General features: G+C 54.0%; 2 protein-coding genes and 1 non-coding gene across 5 annotated transcripts; 1 reads left to right on the top strand and 2 right to left on the bottom strand.

Annotated features, from left to right (window-relative positions):
- Positions 1–6,831: 6,831 nt before the first annotated feature.
- On the top strand, positions 6,832–13,676 carry FOSB (FosB proto-oncogene, AP-1 transcription factor subunit). Of its 3 annotated transcripts, XM_059381584.1 has the most exons (5): positions 6,833–7,533; positions 9,459–9,779; positions 10,019–10,126; positions 11,050–11,205; positions 11,346–11,435. In XM_059381584.1, the coding sequence occupies exons 1-5, from the start codon at positions 7,408–7,410 to the stop codon at positions 11,346–11,348; spliced, it is 714 nt and encodes a 237-aa protein (XP_059237567.1). In that variant the 5' UTR covers positions 6,833–7,407; the 3' UTR covers positions 11,349–11,435. The 3 variants fall into 3 exon arrangements, with proteins under 3 accessions (XP_059237566.1, XP_059237567.1, XP_059237565.1); XM_059381583.1 differs by having other exon boundaries at positions 6,832–7,533; positions 9,576–9,779; positions 11,050–13,676; XM_059381582.1 differs by having other exon boundaries at positions 11,050–13,676.
- Positions 13,677–15,698: 2,022 nt separating this feature from the next.
- On the bottom strand, positions 15,699–15,785 carry TRNASTOP-UCA (transfer RNA opal suppressor (anticodon UCA)). Its single transcript has one exon. It is a non-coding gene; the product is annotated as a tRNA-Sec (tRNA).
- Positions 15,786–19,417: 3,632 nt separating this feature from the next.
- RTN2 (reticulon 2) lies at positions 19,418–27,779 on the bottom strand. The gene is made up of 10 exons (XM_059382443.1): positions 27,536–27,779; positions 25,806–25,850; positions 25,215–25,685; positions 24,848–25,108; positions 22,065–22,272; positions 21,582–21,720; positions 21,364–21,433; positions 21,180–21,226; positions 20,158–20,216; positions 19,418–19,926 (listed from the first exon to the last, which is right to left on the bottom strand). The coding sequence occupies exons 1-10, from the start codon at positions 27,567–27,569 to the stop codon at positions 19,845–19,847; spliced, it is 1,416 nt and encodes a 471-aa protein (XP_059238426.1). The 5' UTR covers positions 27,570–27,779; the 3' UTR covers positions 19,418–19,844.
- Positions 27,780–27,861: the final 82 nt, after the last annotated feature.

The raw sequence follows: 27,861 nt of genomic DNA, 5'->3' as shown, positions 1-27,861 counted from the left end.
ACTTAAAAGAAAAAAAAAAGAAAATAGAAGATACAGTGGTTGTGTACAACGTAACACCTGTCACATGGTCAGTTTTCTTAAACAACTGCTGCCATATTATTAATATTACTCATGTTATTTTCATCCTAAGTCCAGTTGGAAAGTTCTCCAAAACAGTCACCCTCACCACCTTGGTCTGGTCCTTCCTCTTAGCTTCCCACAGTCTCTCCTGCTTCCTCTTCTTTGGTCTTGTGTATCCACAGTTGGGAGAGAGTGCTCTGAGGGACTCTCTCCTCATCTAAATCTTTTCAGGACTTGGTGGTGATCGTCCAGACTCACGACCTCCAGGAAGTTCTCCTGGCTTGCTCCAACCTCACTGAACACTCCTGCCTCCCCCTGCCTGGAGTGATTACAGTCAGTGATACACCACCACGCTGGGTGGGTCTGGGTTGCAGATGAATGAGAAGGGAGCCCTTACAGTGGTCCACAGCACCCCTGGCGCCAGGACCTGAGACTGGCCAGCAGCTGAGAGTGGCCTCCGCTTAGCTCTGTGCGCAGGCCCACATACGTGGAACTGTGTGTGTGAGTGGTGTGAGTGTGCGTGGGAGAGAGCGGACACAGTCATGGGAGCTGGCTGTGTGATTCCGTATTATCTGTGTGCCTTGGTCCATAGGTTTTTACACAACTCTGAGCGAGTCCACAGAGGCCCTTTGGCACGACTGCGGATAGCTAAGAAATTCTGTGCATCTGCAGCTCTGGGGGCCTCAGCCAGTTCGTGCGTGTGGAGTTGTGCGTCTCTGCAGACACACAAAGGAGCGTGCCCGTCGTGTCTGCGTGGTTGGGCATCCGCGTGCCTTTGTGATGTGTCCGCACCACAACGTGTGCTTCATGTATGCGTGTGATTGTGCGGTGGCTTCGGCATCTGTGTATCCTTGCAGACAAAAGCGAAAAGCGTGTGCGTGTCTCCGTTTCCACGTTTGGCTTCTGTAAACCAAGCCTTCTTCTTCGCAGCCCTGAAAAATGTGTCTCCCCTGCCACACCCCAAAACACCCCTGGAAAGACCCAAGGTCACCAGCTCAGCTCAGTTCCCCCTTGGACACAGGCACGAAGTACCAGGAGGCTGACTGTTCATCGACATCTGGAGCCAGGCCCCGACACCCACGGGCAGGCTTCCCGCCTGTCAACGGGTCTAGAACATCGTCCCCCTTCCCACAGCGTGATGGCAAAGGAACAGAGAGGCCCAGATATGTTTCTGTCGGAGACAATCTGTCAGAGTTTGAATGCACCAATCAGTGAACGGTGAAGATTCATTTAGTCCACAAATGTTTACTGAGCACCTACAGGGGGCCGGGCACTGTGCTGGGGACATGGCGGTGACCAGGACAGCCCAAGCCCAGGCCTCAATAACAGTACAGCCTGGCGGGAAAAAGAGCTCCAGTTCCCAAAGGACGATGAACCCGGAGAGGAAGAGCTGGGAGGGAGCTGCCCCAGGGAGGGCTTCCTGGAGGAGGAGATTATAGACTCAGGAAGCAACAGGGAGAGTGCTCCAGGGAGAGGGCAGAGCACATGCAGAGACCTGGAGGGAGACCGCAGCGTCTAGAACATGGACAGTTGGCACAGGCCAGGTTATGCCAGACCTTGTGGGCCATGGTGAATGGGGAGTTTGAATTCCAAATGCCAGTGTACTGGGAAAGTCAAGCTAGGAGTCCTCAGTCTGGACCACTTGGCTTCCCTGAAACTCTACAGACACTGCCTCCAGGAGGCCTCCAGGACTGCTCAGTGGGGAGCTGGCCTGGCTAGCCAGAAACACTATCAGTGTTTTTAATCAAGGAGCCTGCAAATCACTAACTGGCCTGGCCCTACAGTCACGGAGGCGACAGTCACAACAGCAGGGTACACACCTGCACACACACACACACACACACACACACACGCATGCACACGCACGCACACCCCATTCCATGCCGCAGAAACACCCACAGACCTTTCTCTTGCAGCTGAAACCCCAGCATGACCCAGAGGCTTGCTGGAAATGCCAAAGGCTCCACCAGATCTGCGGTGTAACCAGATTCCCCAGTGGATTCACGATCACACAACTAGGAAGAAGGCTGCACCTCCTTTCGTTTCTTTTCTGTACAATGTAGATAACAACGCAACCTCCTTATGGGGCTGGCGCTCTAACGTGCGTGGAAGCACCAAGCACAGCCTACTAAGTACTTGCTTCCCTCCTCCCCCCTCTCCTCCTTTGCATTACTAAATTTTGGAGCCAAAGAGAACTCTGAGCCCACCGCCATCCAGCCTTCTTGCTCTGTGGGTGGGAAACTGAGGCATAGGGTAGCATAAGTCATGCCCACGGAAGGACGGAAGGATGTGCTGACACCTGCCTTTGGCAGAATTGCCCCCAGGGCTGTTTACAGGATGCTCTGAGCAAGCCAGAGCTTCACCACCACCCCAGCCCTCACCTGTGGGGCCAGAAGGCTGAGGGCTGCCCCTGCCCCTCCCCACGCAGAGCCAAGCCCTGCGGAGCTCCAGTGGGGCGGTGGGTAGGGGAGTGAAGGTCTTGCCCTCTCCCCCACATTCCAGTCCTCCACCTCCTGGAAGCTCCCTGGGGTTGAGCCCTCTGAAGAAAGACTTGCCTTGCCCACCCCATGCTCTGTGGACAAGGTATGCATGTGTGTGTGTGTGTGTGTGTGTGTGTGTGTGTGTCTGTGACTTTGTGTATGTTTGGCGGGGGTCACCAGGGCCACCTTTTCCCTTAGGCACAAATGGCACAGTACTGGGGCCTATGATAATTTTAGAGGCTCACCAAATATGTAATTTCTTTTAAGATCAGAAGAAAAGGGGCACCTTTGTAGCTCAGTCATTAAGCATCTGCCTTTGGGTCCTGGGATGCAGCCCTGCCTCAGGCTCCCTGCTCAGCCGGGAGCCTGCATCTCCCTCTTCCTCCCCGCCGGCTTGTGTCCACCCACCACCACCTCCCAACCGTTCAAATAAATAAATAAATAAATAATCTTTAATAAAAAAGGTGGGGTGCCTGGGTGGCTCAGTCAGTTAAACGTCTGCCTTCTGTCCAGGTCATGATCCCCGGGTCCTGGGATTGAGCCCTGCATTGGGAATCCCTGCTCAGTAGGGAGCCTGCTTCTCCCTCTCCTCCCCACTCATGCGCTCTCTCTCTCTCTCTCTCTCTCGATATCTCGGTCTGTCTCTCTCTCTCAAATAAATAAATAAATAAAATCTTTAAAAAAAAATCAGAAAGGAAAAAAAAATCCTGAACTTCCAGGTAAAACAAAATGTTCTAATATATAGTATTATCTACATTTATACCAATGTAGTCATAATAATCCCATTTTGTTTAAAGATTTTATTTATTTATTTATTTATTTATTTATTTAAAGATTTTATTTTATTTATTTATTTGACAGAGAGAAATCACAAGTAGATGGAGAGGCAGGCAGGCAGAGAGAGAGAGGGAAGCAGGCTCCCTGCTGAGCAGAGAGCCCGATGCGGGACTCGATCCCAGGACCCCGAGATCATGACCTGAGCCGAAGGCAGCGGCTTGACCCACTGAGCCACCCAGGTGCCCCATAATAATCCTATTTTATTATTTTTCTAAAAGATTTATTTGAGGGTGAGAGAAAGGGAGGGGCAGAGGGAGAGGGAAAGAGAGAATCTCGAGCAGACTCCCTGCTGAGTGTGGGGCTCTAGTAGGACCCCGAGACTGAGGCAAAATCAAGAGTTGGAGCTCCAGTCAACTGAGCCCCCCAGGCACCCAATAAAATATAATATCAAAGATGTCTTTATGGAGGTAGAAGGTAATGATGGGCACCTGTGTGGCTCAGTGGGTTGGGCCTCTGCCTTCGGCTCAGGTCATGATCTCAGGGTCCTGGGATCGAGCCCCGCATCAGGCTCTCTGCTCAGCGGGGAGCCTGCTTCCCCCTCTCTCTCTGCCTGCCTCTCTGCCTACTCTCTGTCAAATAAATAAATAAAATCTTTTTAAAAAGAAGAGAGTTATAATGTGACCTTGTGTGTCTCTGCTGGCTGACATCTCTGGGAGGGTCTCTATCTGCAAAGGTCAGGTTGGCTCTGTTTTAATAATAAAACAAATCCCTACAACGCGCCAGGCCTGTTCCAGAAGCTTTCCTGATCTTCACCTCATGTAATCCCCCTCCAGCCCCATGAGCTGGGCATGATTCCTGACCCCCTTTCCTAGGTCAGGAAACAGAAGCTCCAGACAGCATAACTCGGGGTCACCCAACCACCAAGTGGTGGGACAAGAATGTAAGCCCGGGCCACCTAGATTCTGGGTCCACCAGTCAAGAGGATAAATATCCAGTGTCTGCACAAGCATGGCCATCTACACGTGAACTCATGAAATAAAAGCTTAGGGTCGGGGGCCTGGCCAGCTCAGAAGGTGGGCCATGTGACTCTTGATCTTGGGGTTGGAAATTTGAGCCCCATGCTAGGTGTAGAGATTACTTAAGAATAAAATCTGAAAAATAAATAAATAAATAAATAAATAAAATAGAAACATGGGCTCTGAAGCTGAGGCGCTGCATTCTTATCTTGGCTTTGCCACTCATGTGCTGTGTGACTCTAGGAAAGTGACTTCACCTCTCTGGGCTTCTGTTTCCTTGTAGGCTGAATGACAGTTCCTACCTCATAGGAGAGTTGTGAGAAGGAAGAAAATGAATATGAGCACTCAAGAAGAATGAGCCCTTGTAATGATGGTATGAAGAGTATCTGAGTGCAACCACAGCGAAGGTGTACGGATCACGTATGCTGGGGACCGCATGACTGTGTTTCAGTGTGTGGGGGCATGTGTGTTGCCCATCGGAGGTGAAGGTTGGAATACCCGCGTGCCCGTGGATATGTACACCACCTGTGTCGGGGTGTGAAGGCTTTTGGGCAGCCTGGGTGTCTCCTGTGTCATCTCCTTTATGCTGTAGCAGGGATGAGGGGCTTCGACAGGACAGGGAATGAGGGGTCACTCCTGTCTGCTGCCAGGGCCGAGTCACTGCCTGCTGGTGGTTGCTGTGTCATCTCCTAGTCCTCATCCCTACTTCCAGACTGGTGGCAGACAGAGGGGGCGTGGGGTAAAGAGGTGGAGGGGAGGCTGGAGGCTGTGCTTTTGTCTGGAAACCTCGACCTCCCCCACCATCTTGCCCCCTGTGTCCCTCCAGCCTTCCATGTCTCCCTCCCCTTCCCCAGGATCTACAGGAAGCAGGGAAGCAAGATTCTGCAGGGAATCAGGGCCCACTCACCCCCTCCTGCTCAGCCTCAGACCCGCTGTGTGACCCTGAGCCAAGGCCTCCCCCTCTCTGGGTTTCAACAATCTCAAAGCACTTCTCTCTCCATGGCCAGGACCCGGTCACGCTCTGCACTGGGAGGGAAGCACCAGATCTCTGAGATTTGCGAAGCAGCAGGTGGGACCCCTCCCAGTGGTGCTTAAGAGTTGGGGGCTGTGGCATCCCAAATACCTTCATTAAATTCTTGAACCCTGTTTCCTAACTGAGAGGCCTCAGGAAAGCAGCTCTACCGCTCTAAGCCTGGGTCACAACAGTACGCACCACCAGCAGAAGGTAGCAGGAGGTAGGTTCGAAAGGCTTAGGTTTCCCAGAAATCACCGTTACCCTTTAAACAATCCCAAGACCCAGGGTTTTCAGGGAGTCCCGCTGAACCAGGCAGTTCTCAGAAATCAGGAAGATGGTAGGAGCTCTGCAGTTTAACATTCTGGGTTTGAATTTCTTGCCATGGGATCCTGGACAAGTCACTTAACCTCTTCGAGTATTTTTTCCCTCTTTAATAAAGTGAAGATTTTCCTCCCTTAACCTTCAAACGCTGGTTTAAGGATTACAGATCTCGTGGTGAAAGGCTTACAACAGGAGGCTGGTATTTGCTCGTAGTTAAATACACGGCATCTATTATTATTATCAATTCTTGTTCAACACACATTTTTTTCTTAGGTCTAAAGGGAGGATTATGAAGCGGGAAGGAGAGGTTACCACCACTATCAGCAGGGACTTCTCACGCTGAATTCTGTTCTCTGCCCGCTCCAAACCCGCGTACCTCCCAAACGCCGGACTGCTTGCGGGGCCAGGGGGTCCAAAACACACATCCTTTGTCCGGACGGGAAAACTGAAGCTGAAGCTCAGAAAGGAATAACATTTCCCCAAGTCAGGGCCACCAGGACCGAAGCTACCAGAAGCCTCGGGACTCCACCCCCACCTCCTCTTTCATCTGGAACATCACAGTCCCTCCCACTCCGCTCGGGACTCAGTTTCCCCGCCTACGTGGCTACACCACAGCAGCCAGGGTCTCTTTCTGGGATCTGACCTTCTTGAGTGAGGGCGCTGCTCCACCGGGAGGGCTGGGAGGGGCTGCCGGAGGTGAAAAGTACCCACTTACCCGGGTCTTCCCCAGGCTAGATTCAGAGCCTATTAATACCAGCCCCCGGGGCGGCGCGGCACTGCGCAGGTGCGGGCGGGTTCCGCAGGCGCGCGGGGTGAGCGCGCGAGCGAGCGAGGGATTCCCTCTGACGTAATTGCTAGGATACCAAACAAACACTCTGCCGCGCCGGCCGAGCTCCTTATATGGCTAATTGCGTCACAGGAACTCCTGGGAGGCGGGGCCGGGATCCCCTCCCGCCGAGGGCTCTGGAATGCAGCCCCCACGACCCCCAGGGTCGCGAGGGTGATGCAGGTGGACAGACCGAGGCTAGGGCAGACCTCTTGCGGGACGGCGCGGGGCTGAGTTCAGCAGGGCCGGAGATTTTAGGAAGTTTGTGGAGCTGGGGTAGGGTGACGTAAGCAGGGAGGCGGGTCCCGGGCATATAAATACAGGCTGGCGGCTTTGGGGTTCATTCATAAGACTGAGAGCTACGGCCTCGGCAGGGACAGGCGGAGCTGGAACTTGGGGACTTGATTGTTGTGGTTTTTCTTGGGGGCTGTGAAGTTCAGTTTGGCTTTTCTTTTCCGGCGAGAAAGTTTTGGGGAGGATTCTTCTAGATAATTCTACATTTTATTTTGGAGGAGCGACTTACTCTTTTTGTCTTCTTTATTACTCCCCTCCCCCCGTGGGACCCGCTGGACGCGTGGAGGAGAGCGCACCCGAAGCCGATTCTGTACAGCAAGACAGCGCTTTCCGCCTCTGGGGGAGCGATCCCCCCCCACGCCCCTGGGTCCTGCGGAGCCTGGACTTTCAGGAGGCACAGCGGCATCTTGTGGGGGCCTGGGCACCGCAGAGGAATTGCACAGAAACTTTGCCATTGTTGGAGCGGGACGCTGCCCCCATCCCGAGTTTCCTCGGACAGCGCGCTTAGGGGACGCGGTCGGCTCACCCCGGACTCGCAGCTTTCTTTTCCACCCGGCCATAGCCTTGGCTTCCCGGCGACCTCAGCGTGGTCACAGGGCCCCCCCTGTGCCCAGGGAAATGTTTCAAGCTTTCCCCGGAGACTACGACTCCGGCTCCCGGTGCAGCTCCTCACCCTCCGCCGAGTCTCAGTATCTGTCTTCAGTGGACTCCTTCGGCAGTCCACCCACCGCCGCCGCCTCCCAGGTAAGTTCTAGAGGGTTAGGGTGCTGCTTTATGGGCTTTATTTTTTAAAAGTCAGGAATGGATCGAGCAATCCCGCCACCCCAAATAGAGACGCACCAAAACTCGGGATCTGAGAGGGAATAGGCTCACCGCGCACTTGGCAAACTGCAAAGTCGGGGCGTGTTTGCAATTGGTGGTGTGCGCGGATCGCTGGGAGGGAAAGCAGAGAGGTGAGCTTTGGGGGTGGGGAGAATGCTCCGTTCAGTGCAACGTGTATGCGGTAGCAGGGCTGAGAACTTTTAGCTTGCTCCGGGACTGCTCCCGACTCAGGTCCCCAACCTGGAGCTAGCGCAGTTAGGCAGGTGGGGGAAATTCCGGGGAAGCTTCCAGTAGCCTCTTCCCTTTTCCTTCTCCATCGGAGCGCCTACTCCAGCATCGAGTTGCCCTCGATCCCGCGAGCGAGCTGGCCTCGAACCCTCGCTTGGAAGCTCTGCCTCCGCCTCCTGCGCGGAGACGTAACGGGGGACCCGTGCGTAACGGCTGACGCGCTGGAATCCTCCGTCTGACGCGGGGCACGCACGGCGCGCGGCGCCCCCTTCGTCCGCCCCGCCCCTGACGTCCCGGAGCGTTCTATTTTGGAACGCCTGGGCCACGTTGCTAAGGGAGGGGGCAGCCCGGCGTTCCGATTGGTCGCCGCGGCGCAGGCTACGGCCAATCAACTTTCCCTTCCTATTTGTAGGGTGCATTTCCCTTCCCCCAGCTCCGTCCCCGGAACTCGTGGTTCCTCGGCGCTGGGGTCTCTTTTACGGGCCTCTGAAGGCAGAGAGAGGGGATTCCTGTCGCGACAGGAGCGACCCTCTGCGATCCAATGGGTTCGCGAGGACCTCGCGGGGATCAGGGCCCTCCCATCTCAGGGGCCGAGAGCGTCTGTGTGCCGGGGTCTCTTTGGGAGACATGGGTGGCCGTCACTCTCTTCTCCGGGCACACACAGACACAGTCCCAGTCCCCCTGCTCCGGTCACCCGATCCCTTCGCTGTGTCGGAAGACAGGACTAGAACCGTTAGCCCTAGGGGAACCAGCCAGGTTGTCTCCAGGAGCCCCGCCTCCTCTGGGCTTCCTGGACTCTCATTGGCCAGCGAGCCAGCCCATCCCTCACCACGCCCCCTGGGAGAGTAGTTAAGCCTTCCGAGCAGTCCTAGGGTTCCATTTGGGGGTGGGGGTAGATGAGCGCCGCTCCGGCTCAGGGCGCAGGACGTACACCATTCTCCCTCCGTGGTAGTCTGAGGGAGCCCGATCGTCACTTTTCTCTACCTGTCCCGCTTACCGTAATCTGTCTTTTGTCAGTCTCACTCTATAGAGAAACAATTACTTGAAACGTTGTTCAAAACTCCTAGGGCCGTCCCCCAACACCCTTTTAACTAAGACCCCCCCGCCTCTGCACGGAGGTCTCATGGACCTTCCAGTCGCTCATCCCCCCGGCTCAGAGGGGTGTGTGTACGGGTGTGAGTGTAGAGGAAGGCTTGGCCTAAGGCCTCTCTCTCTCCCTCCCCTTGCCTCTGGGGTGGGGGTGGGGTGTTGTGGCTGTGTGTGTGGCTGTGACTCCTTCCCGGGGGTTCTGTCACCCGGCTGTGTCCAGCCTCCTCCCCACCCCCCCACCTAAGAGTCACCAACCCGGGGTGTGATTCACCACCCGCTGGAACCGTGCAACCTTTCCCCGAAGAAGAAGGAGGAGGTAGAAGCCAGTTGAGCAGAAATCCTCTCATTAGCACTGCGTCACGGTGTAGTGGAAGGGTGGGTGTTGTGGCTTTTTGCCTGTGACACACACATCCACACCCGCTCGCCCTGTGCTCACTCACGGGGTCGGTGTGTGTATGTGTGTTGGGTGTGTGTGTGTCGGTGTCTCTGTTTGTGTGTCTACGCCTGTGTGTGTATGTGTCACCCCGTAGGAGTGCGCCGGTCTCGGGGAAATGCCCGGTTCCTTCGTGCCCACGGTCACCGCGATCACAACCAGCCAGGACCTCCAGTGGCTCGTGCAACCCACCCTCATCTCTTCCATGGCCCAGTCCCAGGGGCAACCACTGGCCTCCCAGCCCCCAGCAGTCGACCCCTACGACATGCCAGGAACCAGTTACTCCACGCCAGGCATGAGCGGCTACAGCAGCGGCGGAGCTACTGGCAGTGGTGGACCTTCCACCAGCGGAACCACCAGTGGACCTGGGCCTGCCCGCCCGGCCCGAGCCCGGCCTCGGAGACCCCGAGAGGAGACGGTGAGTAAGGGGCATCTCAACTTGGCCTGGGAGTAGGAAGCAAGAGAGGTGGGAACTTTCTCACCAGTGGGGTGAGGGACCACTGAGGCCTTAGTGCCACAGAAACCCTAGCATCCTTGCTACAGATGGGGAGGAATAGAGGGTCCTCCTGTGGGCCCTGGAGAAGAAGAGGGGGTTGGGACGGTTGGAGGCAGCGCACCGTGTCCGCAGACCTCATGGCCTCTGTCTCCCCTACTCAGCTTACTCCGGAGGAGGAGGAGAAGAGAAGGGTTCGTCGGGAACGCAACAAATTGGCAGCAGCTAAGTGTAGGAACCGTCGGAGGGAGCTGACTGACCGACTCCAGGCGGTGAGCAGCGGCCTGGGGAGGGAGGGGTGAGGGCACATGGGAGGGGGACTCTCCCCCATCCTCTGCCCCTTGCCACCTGTGCCCTGGTCCTGGGCTGAGAGCCAGAGGTTCTGCACGTGAACTAGGTATGGGTGTGGCCAGGTGGGGTAATCCCCGGTACACACACAGACCCTTCCACACACCCAGCCATGCCAGTCCCGCTTTATGACCTTTCTTCTCCCTTTTGGGCTTGGGCAAGCCATAGCCCATTTTTGCCTCGGTTTCTCCATCTCTTCCACCCCTCCTGGAATTTTCCAGGCTCCTTCTAGCTTTGACATTCTGGAGAGTCTGGGAAGCCAAAAGCTTTGATCCCACGTCAGTTCTTACCATACGCACCCAGACCGCTCAGAGTGGGGGCAGGTGGCATGCGCCAACGCCTCCTTCCCTTTTTCACAATTTACCTTGGTCTGGGACTGGTTCCTACAGGGTGACCTGCTGCCCCTAGAGGAAATCGGGAAAATCCTCTCCTTTCCCGCGGGATCTCTTCCCTGGGAGACAGAGGGGGAAGGGGAAAGGTGGAGAAGAGGTGGCATTACAAACAGGGAACAATCATTCATTCATTCACTCAACAAACCTCTGAGTGCCTCTGGCAACTAGAGCTCTCCATGTGCCCCTGTGCGCTTCTCAGTTCCCACTGAACACATGGCAGGGGAGGCGGGGTGGGGGGTGGGGACAGGCTCCGGGAAGGTGAGACCCTTGCCCCGACTCCTGTAGTACATCCGGACCCCACATCAGGGGGTCTCGCCACTCAGCCCCAAGCTGCCTTCCAGCCGGGGGCCTCAGCAGCAGGAGTAAGGGACATGGTTTCAGCCATGACCCACCTTGTCCTGTCACTCACGGCCTTTTTCTCCTTCTTCCCCCTCCTGCGTGTGACTGGACCCCAGGAGACAGATCAGTTGGAGGAAGAAAAGGCAGAGCTGGAGTCGGAGATCGCTGAGCTCCAAAAGGAGAAGGAGCGTCTGGAGTTTGTGCTGGTGGCCCACAAACCGGGCTGCAAGATCCCCTACGAAGAGGGGCCGGGGCCCGGCCCGATGGCGGAGGTGAGAGATTTGCCGGGGTCGGCATCCACTAAGGAAGATGGTTTCAGCTGGCTGCTGCCGCCCCCGCCACCACCGCCCCTGCCCTTCCAGACCAGCCAAGACGCATCCCCCAACCTGACAGCTTCTCTCTTTACACACAGTGAAGTTCAAGTCCTCGGCGACCCCTTCCCCGTTGTTAACCCTTCGTACACTTCCTCGTTTGTCCTCACCTGCCCGGAGGTCTCCGCGTTCACCGGCGCCCAACGCCCCAGCGGCAGTGACCAGCCCACCGACCCCCTGAACTCGCCCTCCCTTCTTGCTCTGTGAACTCTTTAGACACAAAACAAACAAACACACGAGGGGGAGCGATTTGGAAGAGGAGGAGGAAGAGAGAGAGAGGGGAAGACACAAAGCGGGTGTGTGGCCTTCCTGCCTCTCCTGTCTGACTCTCTGCGATCACTGTCATCGGACAGGAGGACCTCCTTGTGTTTTGTGCCGCCTCTTGTTTCTGTGGCCCGGCGAGGCCAGGAAGCTGGTGACTTTGGGGGCAGGGGGCGGGGAGGGAATGGACCCCGCCCCCAGCTGCCTGTTGGCCCTTTCACCTCAACCCAACCTCTGGGGATGGGTGGGGGGTTGGGGGGCGCCTCGCTTTGGGCGGAGGGAAAGGGGTGCTGGTGGTGGGCTGAACTCTGCTCCAGAGAGGCCCGACAAGGAAATGCCACAGACCACTGCCCCACCGCCTCCCACACCCACCCTTCAGGGGGTGACCAGGCTGGTTCTCCCTGCTCCCCCGACCCTAGCTTATTTATCCAACATTTCCACGTGGTTAGATCCTCTTCGGAATTGAGCCTCCCTTTAAGGGAAGTTGATGCCCCTTATGATAATCTCCTTCCCTCCCACCGACTTAGTCTGAAATGTGAACCTCGCTCCCTGGCTGTCCAGCCTTCCCACTCCTGGCAAAAGTGGCTCTGATCTGAATTCTTGGCCTCCTAAGAATCCCCCCCCTCAATTCCAAGTCGGCCCCCAGCCCTCCTTTTCTGATGACAGTGTTACCCCAAGCCTCCCCAGCCTGGCTCAGCCTTCCCTCCCGGCCTTCCTTGCAGGGCCTCTCTGATTCAGGCAGCAGGGGGCGCTGTGATGCCCGTCCTGCTGGAGTGCTTTATACTGTGAACCGAGTTGGCCGGATTGGGGGTGGGGGGTGGGGGGAGCCCGATGAGACAGAACCCTTGGTGGGGAGCGGATTGTGCCCCCCTCCCGCCTCAAATCCTTTCCTTGGTCTCCCCTCGCCCCAGCTGCCTCCTTCCTCCCCTCAACAGTGAGTTAGACTCCAGGGGTGACAGGATGGAGAGTGGGGGTGACAGTTTTCCAACCGCGTGGCCTCTGTCCTCAGGACCCCCAGCCCCAAGCCCTGGCCTTTTTCTTTAAGGCCTGTCCCCTTACCCCGGCCTAGGACGCCAACTTCTCCCTCCCCGTGGCACCCCTACATCCTTTCTAGAAAGGGAACAATGAGAGGTTGCCAGGGGACCCCCAGTATTTTTTCCGGAGAAGACTTAAAGGCCGAGGCTTTGGCCCCCCCAAGCCCCAGTATTTTCGGACTGGCAAACTCGAAGGGGCTGCTCTCCTGCGGTCCCAGCTTCCCTGCCCCAGGCCCTCCACAAGTCCTGATTCTGGGTTCAGGCTCCCCTGCCCCACCTGTCCTTGTGCTTCACCTCTCGAGAACTCTCTCCTGAAGCGGATTGATATTTTTTTAACTTAGGGTGGGCCACGCCGCCTTCTGTGCTGCATGGGAAACATTCCACGTGCCCTGTCCCGCGCCCCCCACCCCGCCCCGTGGCTATTTATCCCTTTCCTGGTTTCCGAAAGGCACTTATATCTATTATGTATAAATAAATATATTATATATGGGTGTGAGTGTGCGTGCGTGCGCGTGAGTGTGTGAGCGCTTCTGCAACGTCGGCCTGCATCACGTTGGCCCCCAAAGCAGCGCCCCGTTGACTCGGAAACACTGCTTCTGGAAACTTCGAGTCAGCCTGTTTCAGGCTCCCTTTCCTCTGGCTGTCTCTCGCTGTCTCTCCGGATTGTCTTGGCCCCTCCGGTGGTTCGGGGCAGTCGCTGGCCGTCTTTTCTCTCCCTGTTTTCACCTGGTCGTTTTGGGTCTGTTTGCTGACTGTCCCCGGTCCTCCAGTTGTCTCCTGACTCTGGCTTTGTTGGGGACGTGAGATTTTATTTTCGTGAGTGAAGCCTGAGGAATCATAGACTTCTACAGTTTGTATCTTTTAAGGATTCTGGGTGTGAGTGTGAGACTTGGAGGGGGGGGGCTGCCCCTGCTGGACCACAACTTATTGAATCCCAACCCCTCGCCCCATGCTGTATTTGTGATTCTCTTTTTGTATTTTGCACCTGACCCTGGGGGGCTGGGGCTGGCTGGCACTGGGCCACTACCCTCCCGCCGTGGTTCTGCACTGTCGCCAATAAAAAGCTCTTAAATATGAGTCTGCCAAGCTGTAGGGTTTGTTCCCAATGAGGGGGCTTCGCCCACACACAACACATTGTGAGACTCCGGCCTGGGAATCAGTCTACAGCAGGACAACAGGACAGAGGAGGGTAGGGAGTCAGAGGACTTCCTACAGGGTCTGCCTCCGCTCTGAGGGGATGAGGCAGAACAGTGGGTGCGAGGTCCTGAAATGCCAAAGGGTGTTTTTTTGGGTTTCTTGACAATAGAGGAACTCACCCAGACCCTGTGGGGTGCGGGATGACCTGAGTGAAGGTGGAACAGATCGAGAAATTTGAAGCACACATCCTACAGGACCAAAGCTCAGACAGCGCCTATCAGTCCTCGAGGTTTTATGAGACAAAAAACATGGACCACATTACAGTGAAGATGAATTTCCTTTTGCTTTTCAGGCCATCATATTTTCTGGGTTATGAACTCATAGGGGTCCACCTAAAATGGGCTGAACCAAAGATACTATCTCATATAATTTATTAATCAATAGGAAACATTTCCTAAGTACCTACTGTGTGCCCACCCCAGTGCTGGGCAGTGTTGGGGACAAGGCATGGACTGAGACACCTCCAGGCCCTCCCCCTCCTAGGGCTCACAGTACAGAGAGGGACCCAGATCTGTTGGGGATGATCTCAAGGGCACAGAGTTGGGGGAATCCATGAGCCCAGTGAGGGCACGTAACCTGGTCAGGGAGACAAGGAAAGACTTCCTTGAGGAGGGACTGCTGAGCTGAGTCCTGGAGGCTACACAGAGGACGTAGAAGGGGATAGAAAACGATGCAGTGAGCACAAAGAGGTTGGTGGGGAGAGGGCTTGATATAGTAAGGGAGCTAGAGGTTCACAGAGCAAAAGGTATGGAGAAATTGCTCAGCAAGGACCAGATTCTGCAGGCTTAAATTCCAGACTAAGAATTTAGATCATCTCTTTTGGGCACTGGGGAGCCATAGCAGGTTTGAGTGCAAGAAAGGTAGGGGCAGGCTTGTGCTTTAGAAAGACAGCTTTAACCACTAAGTTGAGGGTAGCTGGCAGAGAAAGGGGCAAGACTGGGGCAGGAGACCAGGGAGGTTCTAGGGTGGGGACACTGATCTAGGGTGGGGAAGCCTGGAACAGGGGCAGGGCTATGAAATCAGAGAGGAGGATGGGAATTGAAAAGATAGGAGGAAGAACAGAGAGGACTTAGTGAAAAGCTGGTTTCAGAAAGACAGCACAGGGCAGTAGTAAATAGCTTGGGCCAGGAGTCTGAGAGCCTACCAAAGCTGGGTGACCTTGGACAAGAAGCTTCATTTCTGTGAACCTCAGTTTTCTCAGCTGCAGAATGGGGCTATAAGGAGTCAGGGAGCTCATGCATGCCCATGCCGAGTGCAGAGCGAAGGTGCAGTCATCACTATCCTTACTGCTCTTATTGGGGCCACTTTGATCCCCGGCTTGGAATATTCCCCTTTTCTGTTGGTTCATCCCCTCTCATCCTTCAATTGTCTGCCCACATGTAACACTGACATCCGACCTGGGCTCAGTTCTCCTTATTAGATGGCCTCTAAGTTCGATACTTGCCTTCCCAGTAGTTACCATCTTTGCAGTTGTTCACTAAATATGTAATTAATGGTTATTGAATGTTTATCTCCTTCCCTGGACTGAGAACACCGTGAGGCCAGGGTGGGGACTGTGATCAACATTGTATTCCCAACCCCTGGCACCCAGCAAATACTTGTTGAATGAGTGCGTGAATGAATGAATGAATGAATAAATGAGTATTTGACCGATGAATAAGTGATTAAATACGTGAGTGAGCACATGATTGAATGGGAGAATAAGCAAGCGAAGGGGAGAAATCCAGGATGACTTTCATCATCTTTTGGAATCATCTCTGATACTCCCAGTAAAAGTGATAATCCACGTGGGAAAGGAGACTCGCGTGGCGGAGATGGATGCGCGGGCAGGAAGAACCCTCTCCCTAACAATCATGCTCTAATGTCCAGTCTCATGGGAGTATGAAAAAGGGAGGACGGTATCGCCCGAAAGGTGGAATTGAACCACTCTGTCGCTAGACAGCTACAGGTTTGAAGCCTGCACCCCAGACCACTGAGGATCATCCGGGCAAGACAAGTCCTCTCCCACACAGCTATATAAAATTCAAAAAGTGTTATCTTTTTACAGTTATGGTCACGTATCTTGGGCGTGTGCAATATTGTTGACTCTGATATCTATAAATTCTCCCCAACTACGACATATATCCTTCCAAAATGTTACCTTTTTCTTGCATGGGCATGACTCATCCTCACTTTGGAAACCGCCTTCATTTGCATAGCGCCGCGCATGCTGGGAAGCGGCGTTCGAGGACGGGGGCCCCCTCGCTTCTAGATGTAAAAGTATCCGAAACCGTTTTTTTTCCAGGTGAGAAGTTTGTTTTTCAAGAGGAGAAAGTCATAAGTCGGCTTTCAGAAGCCCCTTCTCTGAAAAAATCCGAGTTCGAGTGAGCTAGTTCCTGCTAAAGTTTGATTTAGCCCAGCCCCGGAGATTCCGGGTCGGCGGTTATGGGGCTGGTGCGACACCTGCTGTTCCTTTTTGGAACTTCAACGACCTCCAGAGTCCTAGGTTCATTCAAATATTTGAGCGCCTACTAAATAAAGCCCAGGCACTGTTCTAGGCAGCGGCATGACAGAAATTCTGTCCCCATTGAGCTTAAGACACTAGGGATCATTAGTTTCTGCCTGTATTTTATAGCCAAGGAAACCGACGCTTAGAAACTGCTCGTACCGTACCCCAGTTCACACAGTCTAAATACCTGGGGGAATAAAACCTGTGCCATCCTGTCATTAGAAAAAAGGTGACCCTTCTATAATCTAAGTCATGGATCCTTTGACAAACGCTATCGTTCCAGAACACATGAAACCTACCCAGAGCTCCCATCTCAGAGTAAAAGTCAAAGTTCTCACCATAGCCCTACAAAATCCGTATACTGGGATACCTGGGTGGCTCAGTCGGTTAAGTGTCTGCCTTTTTATGATTCCATGGTACTGGGATCTCCGCTGAGCAGGGAGCCTGCTTCTCTCTCTCCCTCTGCCTGCAGCTCCCCCTGCTTGTGTGCTCTCTCTCTCCCTCTCTGTCAAATAAATAAAATCTTTCTTTAAAAAAAAAAAAAAAATCCCTGTATGCTAGCTTTTTCCCTCCTCTGACACCATCTCCTAGTTTGCTTTGCTCATTTACTTGGCTTCTGGCATACAGAGCTCCTGCTGCACACACCAAGATCAGGAATGCTTCTTTCTCAGAGTCATTGTGTTTGCTGATCCCCCTGCCTGAAACTCCTTTCCCCCACATGTTCACTGACTCACTGCCTCCCTTCACTCTGGCCTCTGCTCAAATACCACCACCTGGTGAAGTCTTCCCTGATAAAATAACAAGTCCTCTTACTCCATCCCCTTTCCCTGATGGCTTCTCTCCATCCCTCTGAGCACCACCTGCCACGTCTGTTTGCTTATCCTCTGTCCACTCCCACTGGACTTATCACTTCCATGAAACTATGGACTTTGTTTTTGGCTTATTTCTGAGTCTCTACCGCCTAAAGAGTGCTTGAGAACTTAGCACATGCTTGGTAAATGTTTGTAGGGTGAATATAAGATTATTACATTATCCTTCTCTGAGCCCCGGGGTCCCCATCTGGAAAACAAGATTCGTACAGCTGATTTCACTAGAGGAATCATAGTGAGCAGATGGATATAAAAGTGTGAGGAGGCGCTCAATAAAGGCTGTTTCAAACTCCAGACTGTTTCCAGCTTCTAGGGAGGGTGGGCTCACTAGAAGCCAAGGACGGACTTGGGGCTTTAGCTATTCTTGGCCCCATAATTTCAACCAGTCCCTCTTCCTCCTTCATCCTTTTTTCTTTTTTTAAATAGTTTTTTGTTTGTTTAATTTTACTTTGATGTAATCTCAACTCCCAGTGCGGGGCTCGAACTCAGAATCCTAAGATTAGGAGCGGAACACTCCCCTGAGCGTGCCAGGTGTCCCCCTCCATTCTACGTTACAAAGCAACACTATCTTATGGAAAGTGTGAATAAAAGCATCTTTTGGAAATTTTGCTATTTTTTAATTTGGAAATTGAAAACATAGTCCCTGCTTGGCAGATCTAGATCCAAGAGAAGCCCCCTTAAGAGCTTTTTTTTTTTCTTTTTTCTTTTTTGTTACATAGCTGCTGCTAGGCAACCCCTACACACACAGAGACGGGCTGTAACTACTAGTCCTACAACATCATTATCTATCTCCTAAAATGTGACATGCGTCGCTAGAGGCAAGTGTGATGATTTTAGGTGATGCACGAACAAACAGTTTAAATGTTAATAGTTTTGTGTTTATTTTTACTGTTACCTTCTATTCCTGGCAAGTGATACTGACTTCCTTGGTGGTGAAGTAACATTTCTTTTTAAAAGACATTTATTTTATTTTTAATTAACCAATTTAAAGGGAAATATTAGAAGAAAAGCAGAACGAGGGTCAGAAAGATCCTGAGGGTCGTGAGAAGATGACCGAGACTCGGGAAACAATGTCATAGCTCACAAGCAGGCTCTGTTTACGGGGCATTTAGTATATGCCAGGCCCTATGCCAAGGGCTTTCCACATCTATCCGGTTATGGTAACAGTTTTCCATTTGAGGAAACCGAGACCTTGAGAGGTGAAGTCACTTGTTCAAAGTCACACAGCCAAGAGGTAGTGAAGCCGGGATTCAAATCCAGTTCTGTGGGTCATTAGAACCCAGTCTCCTGGGTGACTGTGTGGCTCAGTTGGTTGAGCGTCTGCTCAGGTCATGATCCCAGGGTCCTAGGATTGAGTCCCTCATTGGACCCCCTGCTCAGTGGGGAGCCTGCTTCTCCCTCTCCCTCTGCCTACTGCTCCACCTGCTTGTGCTGTGAAGTAAATAAATAAAATGTTAAAAAAGGGGGGGGGGCTGGGTAGCTCAGTGGGTTAGGGCCTCTGCCTTTGACTTGGGTCATGATCTCGGGGTCCTAGGGTCAAGCCCTGCGACAGGCCCTGTGCTCAGCGGGGACTCTGCTTCCCCCTCTCTCTTTACCTTCCTCTCTGCCTACTTGTGATCTCTGTCAAATAAATAAAAATAAAATATTTTTAAAAAAAGAAAAAAAGAACCCAGTCTCCTGCCTCCTTTCTTCGTAGGTTTTGGAACCTGAGGCCCAGAAAGGCCACGAGGCCCTTTATTCCATCCCATGGTAAGTGGATAGAGAGAAGCGGTGGGATGAGAGACATTTGAGAGAGAGGATACGCATTGTCTCCTGACTTACTAGATGTTGGGGCTGAGGAAGTAGGAATCCAGGGCCACACCGAGGTCTCTAGCCTGATGACAAAGTGGCAGAGCAGACATCCCTGAGCTGGAAATGAGATAGGACAATTAAAGGTTTGGATGTGTTTGTGGAGGGAGCCATCCAGAAGGCACCTGGGCACGGATCTGGGGCTCCAGTGAGAGGGCTGCTGGGTGGGCAGAGTGTGGGGATTGACTAGTGATGTCTGCCTTGGGCACAGGAACAGAAAACGGCTGTCAAAGGCTTGGCTAGCCCTGGCTCGGAGGGTCACTCGGCCTCTTCCCCTCAATCATTTCATAATATAGACAGATTATGAGGGAGCTCCTTCTGGATAGATGGGTAAAATTCCTCCTTGAATAGCACTTAGGTGCTTGTTGGTGCAGGAAGGTGAAAGCTGGAGGAGGCTGGAAGCACAGGAGGCCTTGGGTTTTCCACAGGAGTCTTTATTACAGTGTAAATCCAAGCTCAGGCCTTCCCTGGGCCCCATGCAAAGCCCTGGCTTTGGGGCTAGTGGCGTCCAGGAGACACCAATCTCTCACGGCGCCTCCAGCGGCGGGGTCACGGAAGTGCAGGGCGGGTGCCCTATCTAGGCAACTACAAGTCCCAGCAGGCGCCGCAGCCAAAGTGCTTCGCCTTTCCGGGACTCCTAGAGCAGAGCCTCTCGGGAGATGTAGTCCTGGCCGCTCAGGCAATTTCCACAAACTCCCTGGTGTGGGTGATCCAGACACCTGCCAGGGAAATGGCTCGGGCGGGGGTGGAGGTGGAGGGAGGGTGGGGATAGAAGGGAGGAGGAGTTGGGCAGAGGGCTGCGGGGGAATGGGGGCAGGCGTCGGGAAGGCAGAGACACCCCTTTCATTCGGCTTTGGCTTTGGCTCCGGAGACTGCAGCTGCTGCCGAGGCAAGGGCTCCGGACCCTGGGATCTTAGCTCGGATCCTGAGGGAGAAACAAGTGGGAGTCACAGAGGATGGCAAATGACCCGTAGGAATCAGAGAACTAAGGGGAAATCTGGATGGGGGCGGGGTCCAGGGGGCAGGATGGAGGACCTGAGTGGCCAAACCCAGCCCCTGCCCTCCCCAAGAGATTTAGAGACAGGTAATATCTGGGAAAAAAAGTTCCTAAACTTCCCCGGTCCCCATCCCATCCATCTCCATCCCATGCCCTTACTTGGCTTTGATGTGGCTCAACTGATTGGTCACCAATCCCACATACTGGTCCATCTGGGCCTGGGGAGACCAAGAAGGAGAGATCAGAGGGGTTCTTCTCCCTGATTCATTCAGGAGGCTGCTTCCTCCCCCTACCCCCCCCCCAATAAATGAGAAATTGGGGAGAGCGATCCATTACTCCACCTTCAACTCTAAGCCTGATAAAATAGTCTTGGAAGTCAGAAGTTCAAGCTGAAGTGTCAGTACATTGGGTCAAGTTCTGTGTGGGGAATGACGTCAGGCAGACACACAGGAATTTGCCAGTAAGTTCTGTTTCCTGAGCATGACGATGAATCTTCGAGGGAGTTGTACGTGCATGTGTCTGTGTGTGAGTCAGGTGAGAGTGTGGGCGCCATTGGTGTTGGTTGTCAAGTCTCTGAGTGGATTGACTTAAACACGAGTTTAATTCACAGTGTGACCAACTCTGAGAGTCTTGGGGCTTCCAGCACACGAGGGAGTTTGTACTCTCTCTGGTAGGTATGTGTATTGTTTGGGTCTCAGCTGTGTGGGGGAAGGGAACATCAGTCCATCTGCCAGTCTCTGGGTGGGATATATGTCACTTGGCCTCGGTTCTCTTGGTGTTCTGGGCAACAGCCGCTCCACTCAGTGTTGACTGTCCTTGGCAGTTTCGGGGTGAAAGCATCGGTTAGACCACCTGCCTTGGGTTGGGGCATGTTAGTTGGATCCTGGCTCTGCACAGGCGACACCAATCAAAACACTTCTCTCTGGCTGCTGACATATTTGTTAGACTTTAGCTGCACTGAGGAAGATCCACAGCAGACCACCTGGGACACACCTGTGCCTGACTGGGACATCTGTCAATCAGAGCCTGACTCTTCCTGGGGGGGAAATACTGGTTGATCCTCCTGTCTTTGGCTCAGACATCTGTCAGCAGGACACTGGCTGGGGGGTGGGGAAGCAGGGAGTAGTCAGACCACCCATGTTTGGCCAGGACACTGCCGACTGAGAGCCTGTCACACCCACCTGGTGTTGCCGATACAGCAAGGGGACAGTGAATAAACAGATCACTCCTGTAGGCACAGAAATGGGGGGAGAGGGCGTGTCAGGGTCCTCCCAAAGGATTAACAGTTCCATCTAGAACCCTGTCTCCCACCAAACCCCAATGACCCACCTCCCCACCCCGCCCCCCACAGCCTTCCCAGCTCACCCAGAATGAGAAGAGTCAAACCATTGAAGACGGCACCCACGAAGGTCAAGATGTAGAAGAGAAGGGCCAGCTAGGGGTGAGGGTCAGGGTCAGGGTCAGCAGAGTCTACAGGGCCCTCCCCAGGCCTGTGAACTTCCCCAGCAATGGCCCCTCCTACCCCCCAGGTGCAGCAAGGTGAATGCCGGGAACCCAGGAGGGAGTTGGGGTTTTAGGGGCACCTTGAGGGAGTCCACGAGGTCTTCTACCAGGAAGAAATGCCGCAGCTGGATGGCCACAGAGACCACTCGGGAGGCAATCTGCTGGGACAAACGTTCCATCTGCTCCCGAGTCAGGGTCAGGTCCACATCCAGATAGGCCCTGGGAGGACAAAGCGGTGTCAGACACGTCAACTGTGGACCAGCCCAGGCTGAGGGGTGTGGCTGGGACAAGGGCAAGAAATAGGGGTTTGAGGAGATGGCCAGATGTAGTGGGCTATGGCCAAGGTCAGGGGCAAGAGATGGGATCAAGGATTAAGGTTAAGAGGTTAGGATCAGAGGTTAGGGCTGGAAAGTCAGGGTCAGAGTCAGGTTGGACAGAAACAAGAACAGGAAGGGTCAGGGTCAGCATGAGTCGTGCCTGACTGGAGGTCAAGGGTCAGACCACCCCTTTGGTCAACACAGAGGTCTAGACAGAGGTCAAGGTCAGGGGCCAGGGGTTCTCACTGGAAGGGGTTGGCACCGTCCCCCCGGTGCACAGCCTGCAGCACTTTTCGGTAAACCCTGAGAGAGATGGTGCCACAGAGCAGCAACAGGGCCACGTGGGCGGTCACAGACACGATGCTAAAGTGCAGGAGGCAGAGCAGGGAGACCATGAGGCCGGTGAAGACCACTCCTGATGTCCTTGTGTCCTTCCAGTACAGCAGGTCCGCCACTGTGGAAGGAGAGGGAGCTGGGCACTCAGGCTGGGCTTTGCACCTGGCCTGGCTGATCTTGATCTCCCACTTCCTGTCTCAGGGCTGAACCTTGACCTCTGGACACACCTGGCCTGCCCCTGAACTCAATTTCCCGATTTCTGATTATCTTGTTTTCTTCCCAGCTGCTTCCCCTCTTCTCTTAGAAAACCCAAGTTAACCGTCTAGCAAGTCCTGCCTATAGATCATGTGTGGATACAATTTTTGGTCATTACTTATGAAAAATGGAATCATTTATACACTTTTCTGCCTCACGCATAACCCACTCTTTTCCCTCCTAGAAGTCCCTCCTTGGCAGTTGGAAGAGCTCTTGATTCATTCTTTATAAGGGTTCCACAATATTCTGTCATGTGGCTGTGCCATCGTTCATTTCATTCAACATTTATCTATCGCTGGGTCATTCACTTGGTTTCTTAACCCCCATTCCTCAACAGTCTTGCAAGCACCAGCCCTCTACAGATATTCTTATCTTCCTGCAGAGAGTCTATTTCAGAGCTAGAATCCCAGAAAGAAATGGCTGGGTGGACTAGTTCTGTGTTTCTGAACATCATAAATACTATCAGATTGTTTGCTAAACCTGTTAACAATCTTCATTTCCATGAGCAACTTGAGCATGATCTTTTCCCAGCATCCTGCCCAGCAATGGGTATTATTGTTCTTTTTCTTTTTTTTGCCAACTTGACAAGTATAAAGCGGTATCTTCTTGATACTCCCACCCACATGCTCTTTTCTAAGTCCTACATGTATTAATAACAACATCCTCCTTTCTAAGCCCTGATTCAAATTTCTGACCCCTTTCTGAGATGCTAAATTCACCTCACAAGCCCAACCTGAGCCCTGACCTCTGGACTCCAATGTTTCTTCTTCTTCTCCCCAACCCCCCCAAATGGGCTCTGTGCCCAATGTGGAGCTTGAACTCAGAACCCAGGATCAAGAGTGGAGATCAAGAGTCGCAGGCTCTACCCCCTGAGCCAGCTGGGTGCCCCTCCAATGTTTCATTTTGCTCATCTAAACCTTAACAGCTTGACAATAATGTGATCCCCTCGCGGCTCTGAGCTGGAAGCCCAATATCCCTCCAGACCCTCCACACCCCCCCACCCTCACTCTGCTCAAATTCTGACCTGATCTGACTGGTCCTCCTCAGGGTCTGACTCTCCCCACTTCTGTATTGTTCTAACACACACCATCCCATCCACCTCTAACTAGGGCAGGCCTCCCCCTACCCGCCACGCAGGGCCTTCCCTTGTAGCCTCCCCAAGGCCTGTGCCAGTGGGAGGGGGAGGGGCCGGGTCGCCTGAGGCGGGGGCTAAGTTTAGGCACGCTGGGGGGAGGGGGAGGTGCCTGGCCCGCAGCTGTGCTGGCCTGTCCGGGTCCTGAGTGACAGCACCGCCTGGGCCTGAGACTGGGGGAGGGGGCCCTTCCTGCTCCTGGGCCCCAAAGCCTCGGCTCAGGGGAAAGGGGACCCCACGCTCACTCCACTCCCTCTCTAGACACCCCCACAGCCCCCCAGCTTCAGCCTGCAGCTCTGGGGAATCAGGGACCAATAGGAAACATACCCGCAGATTTGAGGGAGATGAGAGAAAATCTGGACCCCTTTCTCCATCCCCCAACCCCGGTCCCACCGGCCCGCTCCGCAAGCCCACCTTTACTCCCCATCTCTGCTCCAAGTGAGAGGCTGAGGACAGGACACTGCTACTTCTTGGGGATTTTGCCCACTTCAGTGGAACCGGGAGGGAGGGAGTAGGGGGCGGGGCCCCTTTGTACCCAGCCAATGGCTCTCCATAGAGGTGGGGACAGTTCCAAAAAGGGGTGGCTCTCTTTGTAAACACCCAAAAGCAATGATGTCTACAATCACAACGGCTGTTCGAGGAGGGTAAGTGTATTTTAGAGGAAGGCGGGCTCTATTTGCAACTGGCCAATGGATGCAGTCAGGGAAGAGGAGCGTTTTAAAAAGGCATAGAGTTTACTTGTAAATGTCCCATGGCCACAACCACAAGACAGCCTTATTTTTTCAGGGATTTGTCCTGTCCAAAATCAGCCTCTAGGAGGAGCACTCCAAAAGAGGGATTGTTTTTTTTCTAGCCATCAGCCAATCCCAATGCTCAAAGGCGGACTCACAGCTCAAGTGGGAGGGAGAACTACATAAAGAGCCAATGGCAACCTTAGAAAACTGGAAAATATTTTTTTGAAGGGCGGAGCTTATATCTAGCCAATAGCACCTCCTCTTCTCCACTCTCACTTCCTTCATGAGGTTGGTCCCTTTAAATTCCAACCCTCCAGGGGCGCCTGGGTGGCTCAGTGGGCTAAAGCCTCTGCCTTCAGCTCAGGACATGATCCCGAGAGTGCTGGGATTGGGCTCTCTGCTCGGCAGGGAGCCTGCTTCCCTTCCTCTCTCTCGGCCTGCCTCTCGCCTACTTGGATCTGTCTGTCAAATAAATAGATAAAATCTTTAAAAAAATAAAATAAAATAAAATAAATTCCAACCCTCCCACCTTAACTATAGTCCAAGGGAGTACCTTCACTCAGGCACTTTACCTAGAAGGAGTGGTTCCAATGTGAATTCTGATTGGTCCATGCTATCGAGGCACCGCCCCGTGATTGGCTCCCGCTCCAGATGCCCCCACTGCTCTTCCTCCTTCTGGTCCAGCGAGGGCTCATCAGGCCAAGAGTTCGAATCCCGGGATTGGGGTGGGGACGGGGTACCGGCCTGGGGGGTTCCAGAGCCGGGGCTGGGCTGCGGAGTCAAGACTTCCGGCGGCGGTGAGGACTGAAGGAGTCCAAGTTTTAGGTCCAGTTCTGGCGTGTTAGAAAGAGAAGGCTGTGAGCTTTCACCTTGGAGGTGCCCTGAGGAGAGACCACCCACCCCTTGTGGCTTTGGTCCTAGCACCTTCTGACATCTCACCTTTCCCAACCTCTCCAGCCTCCGGCCCGTCAGGCTCCTCGTCCTCTAGTGGGGTAGAGCTACTGGTGGCAGAGTCTTCTCTGGACCCCGCTCCCCGGGCTGCCCAGCCCAGCTGGTCCAGCTGGAGTCCTAGGTCCTCCAGGGGGCGTTCGGCTGGAGGGGCAGTGTCGGGGTCACCACGGCGCCCAGGTTCCGGGGATTGGCTCAGGCTGGGGATGCTCTCCAAGCTGTCGCCCAGGCCAGGCTGAGGGAGTGGGTCTCGCGGTTCTGAGATGGAGCGGCCCTGGGGCCGGGGGCGGCGTGCAGATGAATCCCGGCGTGCTCCAGAGCCCACCACACCGTCGAAGGCGATGTAGGAGAAGGTCAGCTCCCGGGGGGTGCCCCAGTCCTGCGACGTGGTCTCCTCTTCGTCGTCCTCTGAGAATTCTCGGGCTGTGTGAAGCTCCCGAAAATCTGAGTCGTCATTCCCTCCTGCAGTGAGCAAAGGAGGGTATGAGCTACTCTAAGCGGGACCCCGACCTACTCTCTTCACTCCCCTTCCCAGCTGTGAGCCCCTTTAAGTCCCGCTCTCACATTCACCTCCCCCCCTACCTTCTGTGGAGTCAGGGGTAGAGGACGCTGTAGACGGAGCTTCTTCTGCGAGAGGGAAAGAATCGAAGATTCTTAGAAGCTTAGACTGTCGGAATCACAGAAGTGTGCCAGTCCTGGAAACTTGGATGGTCCGAATTAAGGAATCTTAGAATATTTGAATCACAGGACCTTTAGAACATTCTACATACAGACTGTAAAATATTATATAGTGCTACCAGATGCTCAGCCTTATAAATTCAAATCAAGGAATCTTAATCTCAGGAATTTTCAAATTAGGAATTTTAGGAGGTTTCAATTAGTTCACTCTTTCAAAAACCATTTATTGAACACCTACTTTGTACCAAACACTGTTTTAGACTGAGAATACAAATGTGAGCAAAACAGACAAAATCCCTGCCCTCCTGGGGCTTACGTTCTCCTGGGGAGAAAGACAATACACACATATATGATGCTGGGTGCTAAGTGTGTGGGGAAAAATAGAGCACGGTGAGGGAAGAGAAAGTGAGAGGGTGCTATTTTCAGACAGGGTGGTCAGGAAGACTTCTTTGGTAAGATTACATTTGAATAGAGCCTTGAATGAAGTGAGGGAGCCATACAGATGTCTAGGAAAGAGTCTTCCAGGCAGAGAAAAAAGCCTAGTGCAAAGGCCCTGAGGCAGGCACTATCCCTGGCAAATCAGAGCAACAGAGAGGGGAGAAGAAATGATTGGAACAGAGTGACTGGGAGGGAGAACGGTGGGAGAGGAGGGCAGGTAGGTGGTGGTGTTAGGGATCAGGTAGGGCTTTCCTTTTCAAGCCCAGGTAAGGACAAGATTTTTAGAATGTTGGGATGATAACACTTTAATGTTGAAATAACAAATGCTTAGAATTTTGGCATCTGGACTCCTAGGACATGCAACTGGCCAGACCCGAGAATGCTGAAATTCTTAGCTTCGGGAACCACAGGGGTGTGAGACAGAAAATGTTAGACGAGGACTGTTAGAGCCCTGGTCTCAGAGATCACGAGGATCAGATAAGGTATTTTCAATTGTGGAGCTTAGCCCCTCAGAGCTAGCTTGGGGCTTTTTTCCTACATGAGATGCTCAATACTGTTTGGAAACTGAAATCAGATGCCCTTCCCGCCCCCCACCTCGTTTTGGCAGCTGGGGAATCGGAGGCCCAGAGTAGAATGATTGTCTTCCAGGGTTGCTACTAGTGGTAAAGCTCAGTAAGGACCCAGGAGTCCTGGCCCCAACCCAGGGATGGCTGTTTCCAAGGGGCAGGATGTCGGACAATTTGGGCGAGGTCGGGGCAGCCTGAGTCTGGGCAGAAAACGGAGGTGGGATGCGAAGATGGATGATGGAGGCTGGTGGTTAAATCCCTCTTCTCTATCCTGTTTGTACCCCTCCATTCAACTCCCCTCCCAGCGGGCTGCGGCCAGCACCACGGCGAAGGGACAGCTCCCGGAGAGCGTACTCATCTCTGGGTGGGGTCCGGCGCCATATCCCAGAGTCGGGCGCGACCCCCGTTAGCTATCTCAGTGCCCCCACCTCCGTCTTGACTCACTCAGGTCCTCCGGGTCAAGTTGCCCCCATCGGCGCTAGACTGCGGGGGGGAGGGGAGCGCTTCCTTTGTCTCTTTTGCCTCCTCCCCCATCCCAATTCTCCCGCGACCCTGCACGGATGGGTTACTGGGAAGGAGCCCACCCGGGCCTCTGGGCCCCACACCAGGCCTGAGCCTCCCCCTACTCACTGCAGTGGGCGAAGACCGGCAGGACCTGCCCCATGGCCCTCCTTCGGCCTGCATCGGGACCCCCGCCCACTCCGGCCACGCCGCCCTGGGCCTGGGGCCGCCGGCGCTCATCTCCGCCGCGCCCACGACGCCGCCGCCATCCTCGCCGCCTCCTCCTCCCGGGCCGCTACAGCAGCAGCAGCTACAGCAGCAGCAGCCGCGGCCGCCGCCGCCCTCTGCTCCGCTCGGCGGGGGCGGGCGGGGCCGCGGCTGAGAAAGCACTGCAGCGCGGGGCCGGGGGCGGGGCCAGTGGACCAGCGGGGCGGAACCTAAGGGCGGCAGGGGGG

This window comes from Mustela nigripes, chromosome 17 (assembly GCF_022355385.1).
Source record: "Mustela nigripes isolate SB6536 chromosome 17, MUSNIG.SB6536, whole genome shotgun sequence".
NCBI classification, from domain to species: Eukaryota; Metazoa; Chordata; class Mammalia; order Carnivora; family Mustelidae; genus Mustela; species Mustela nigripes.
The sequence above is the reverse complement of the archived record's forward strand: the minus strand, read 5'-3'. Positions and strand labels throughout refer to the sequence as shown.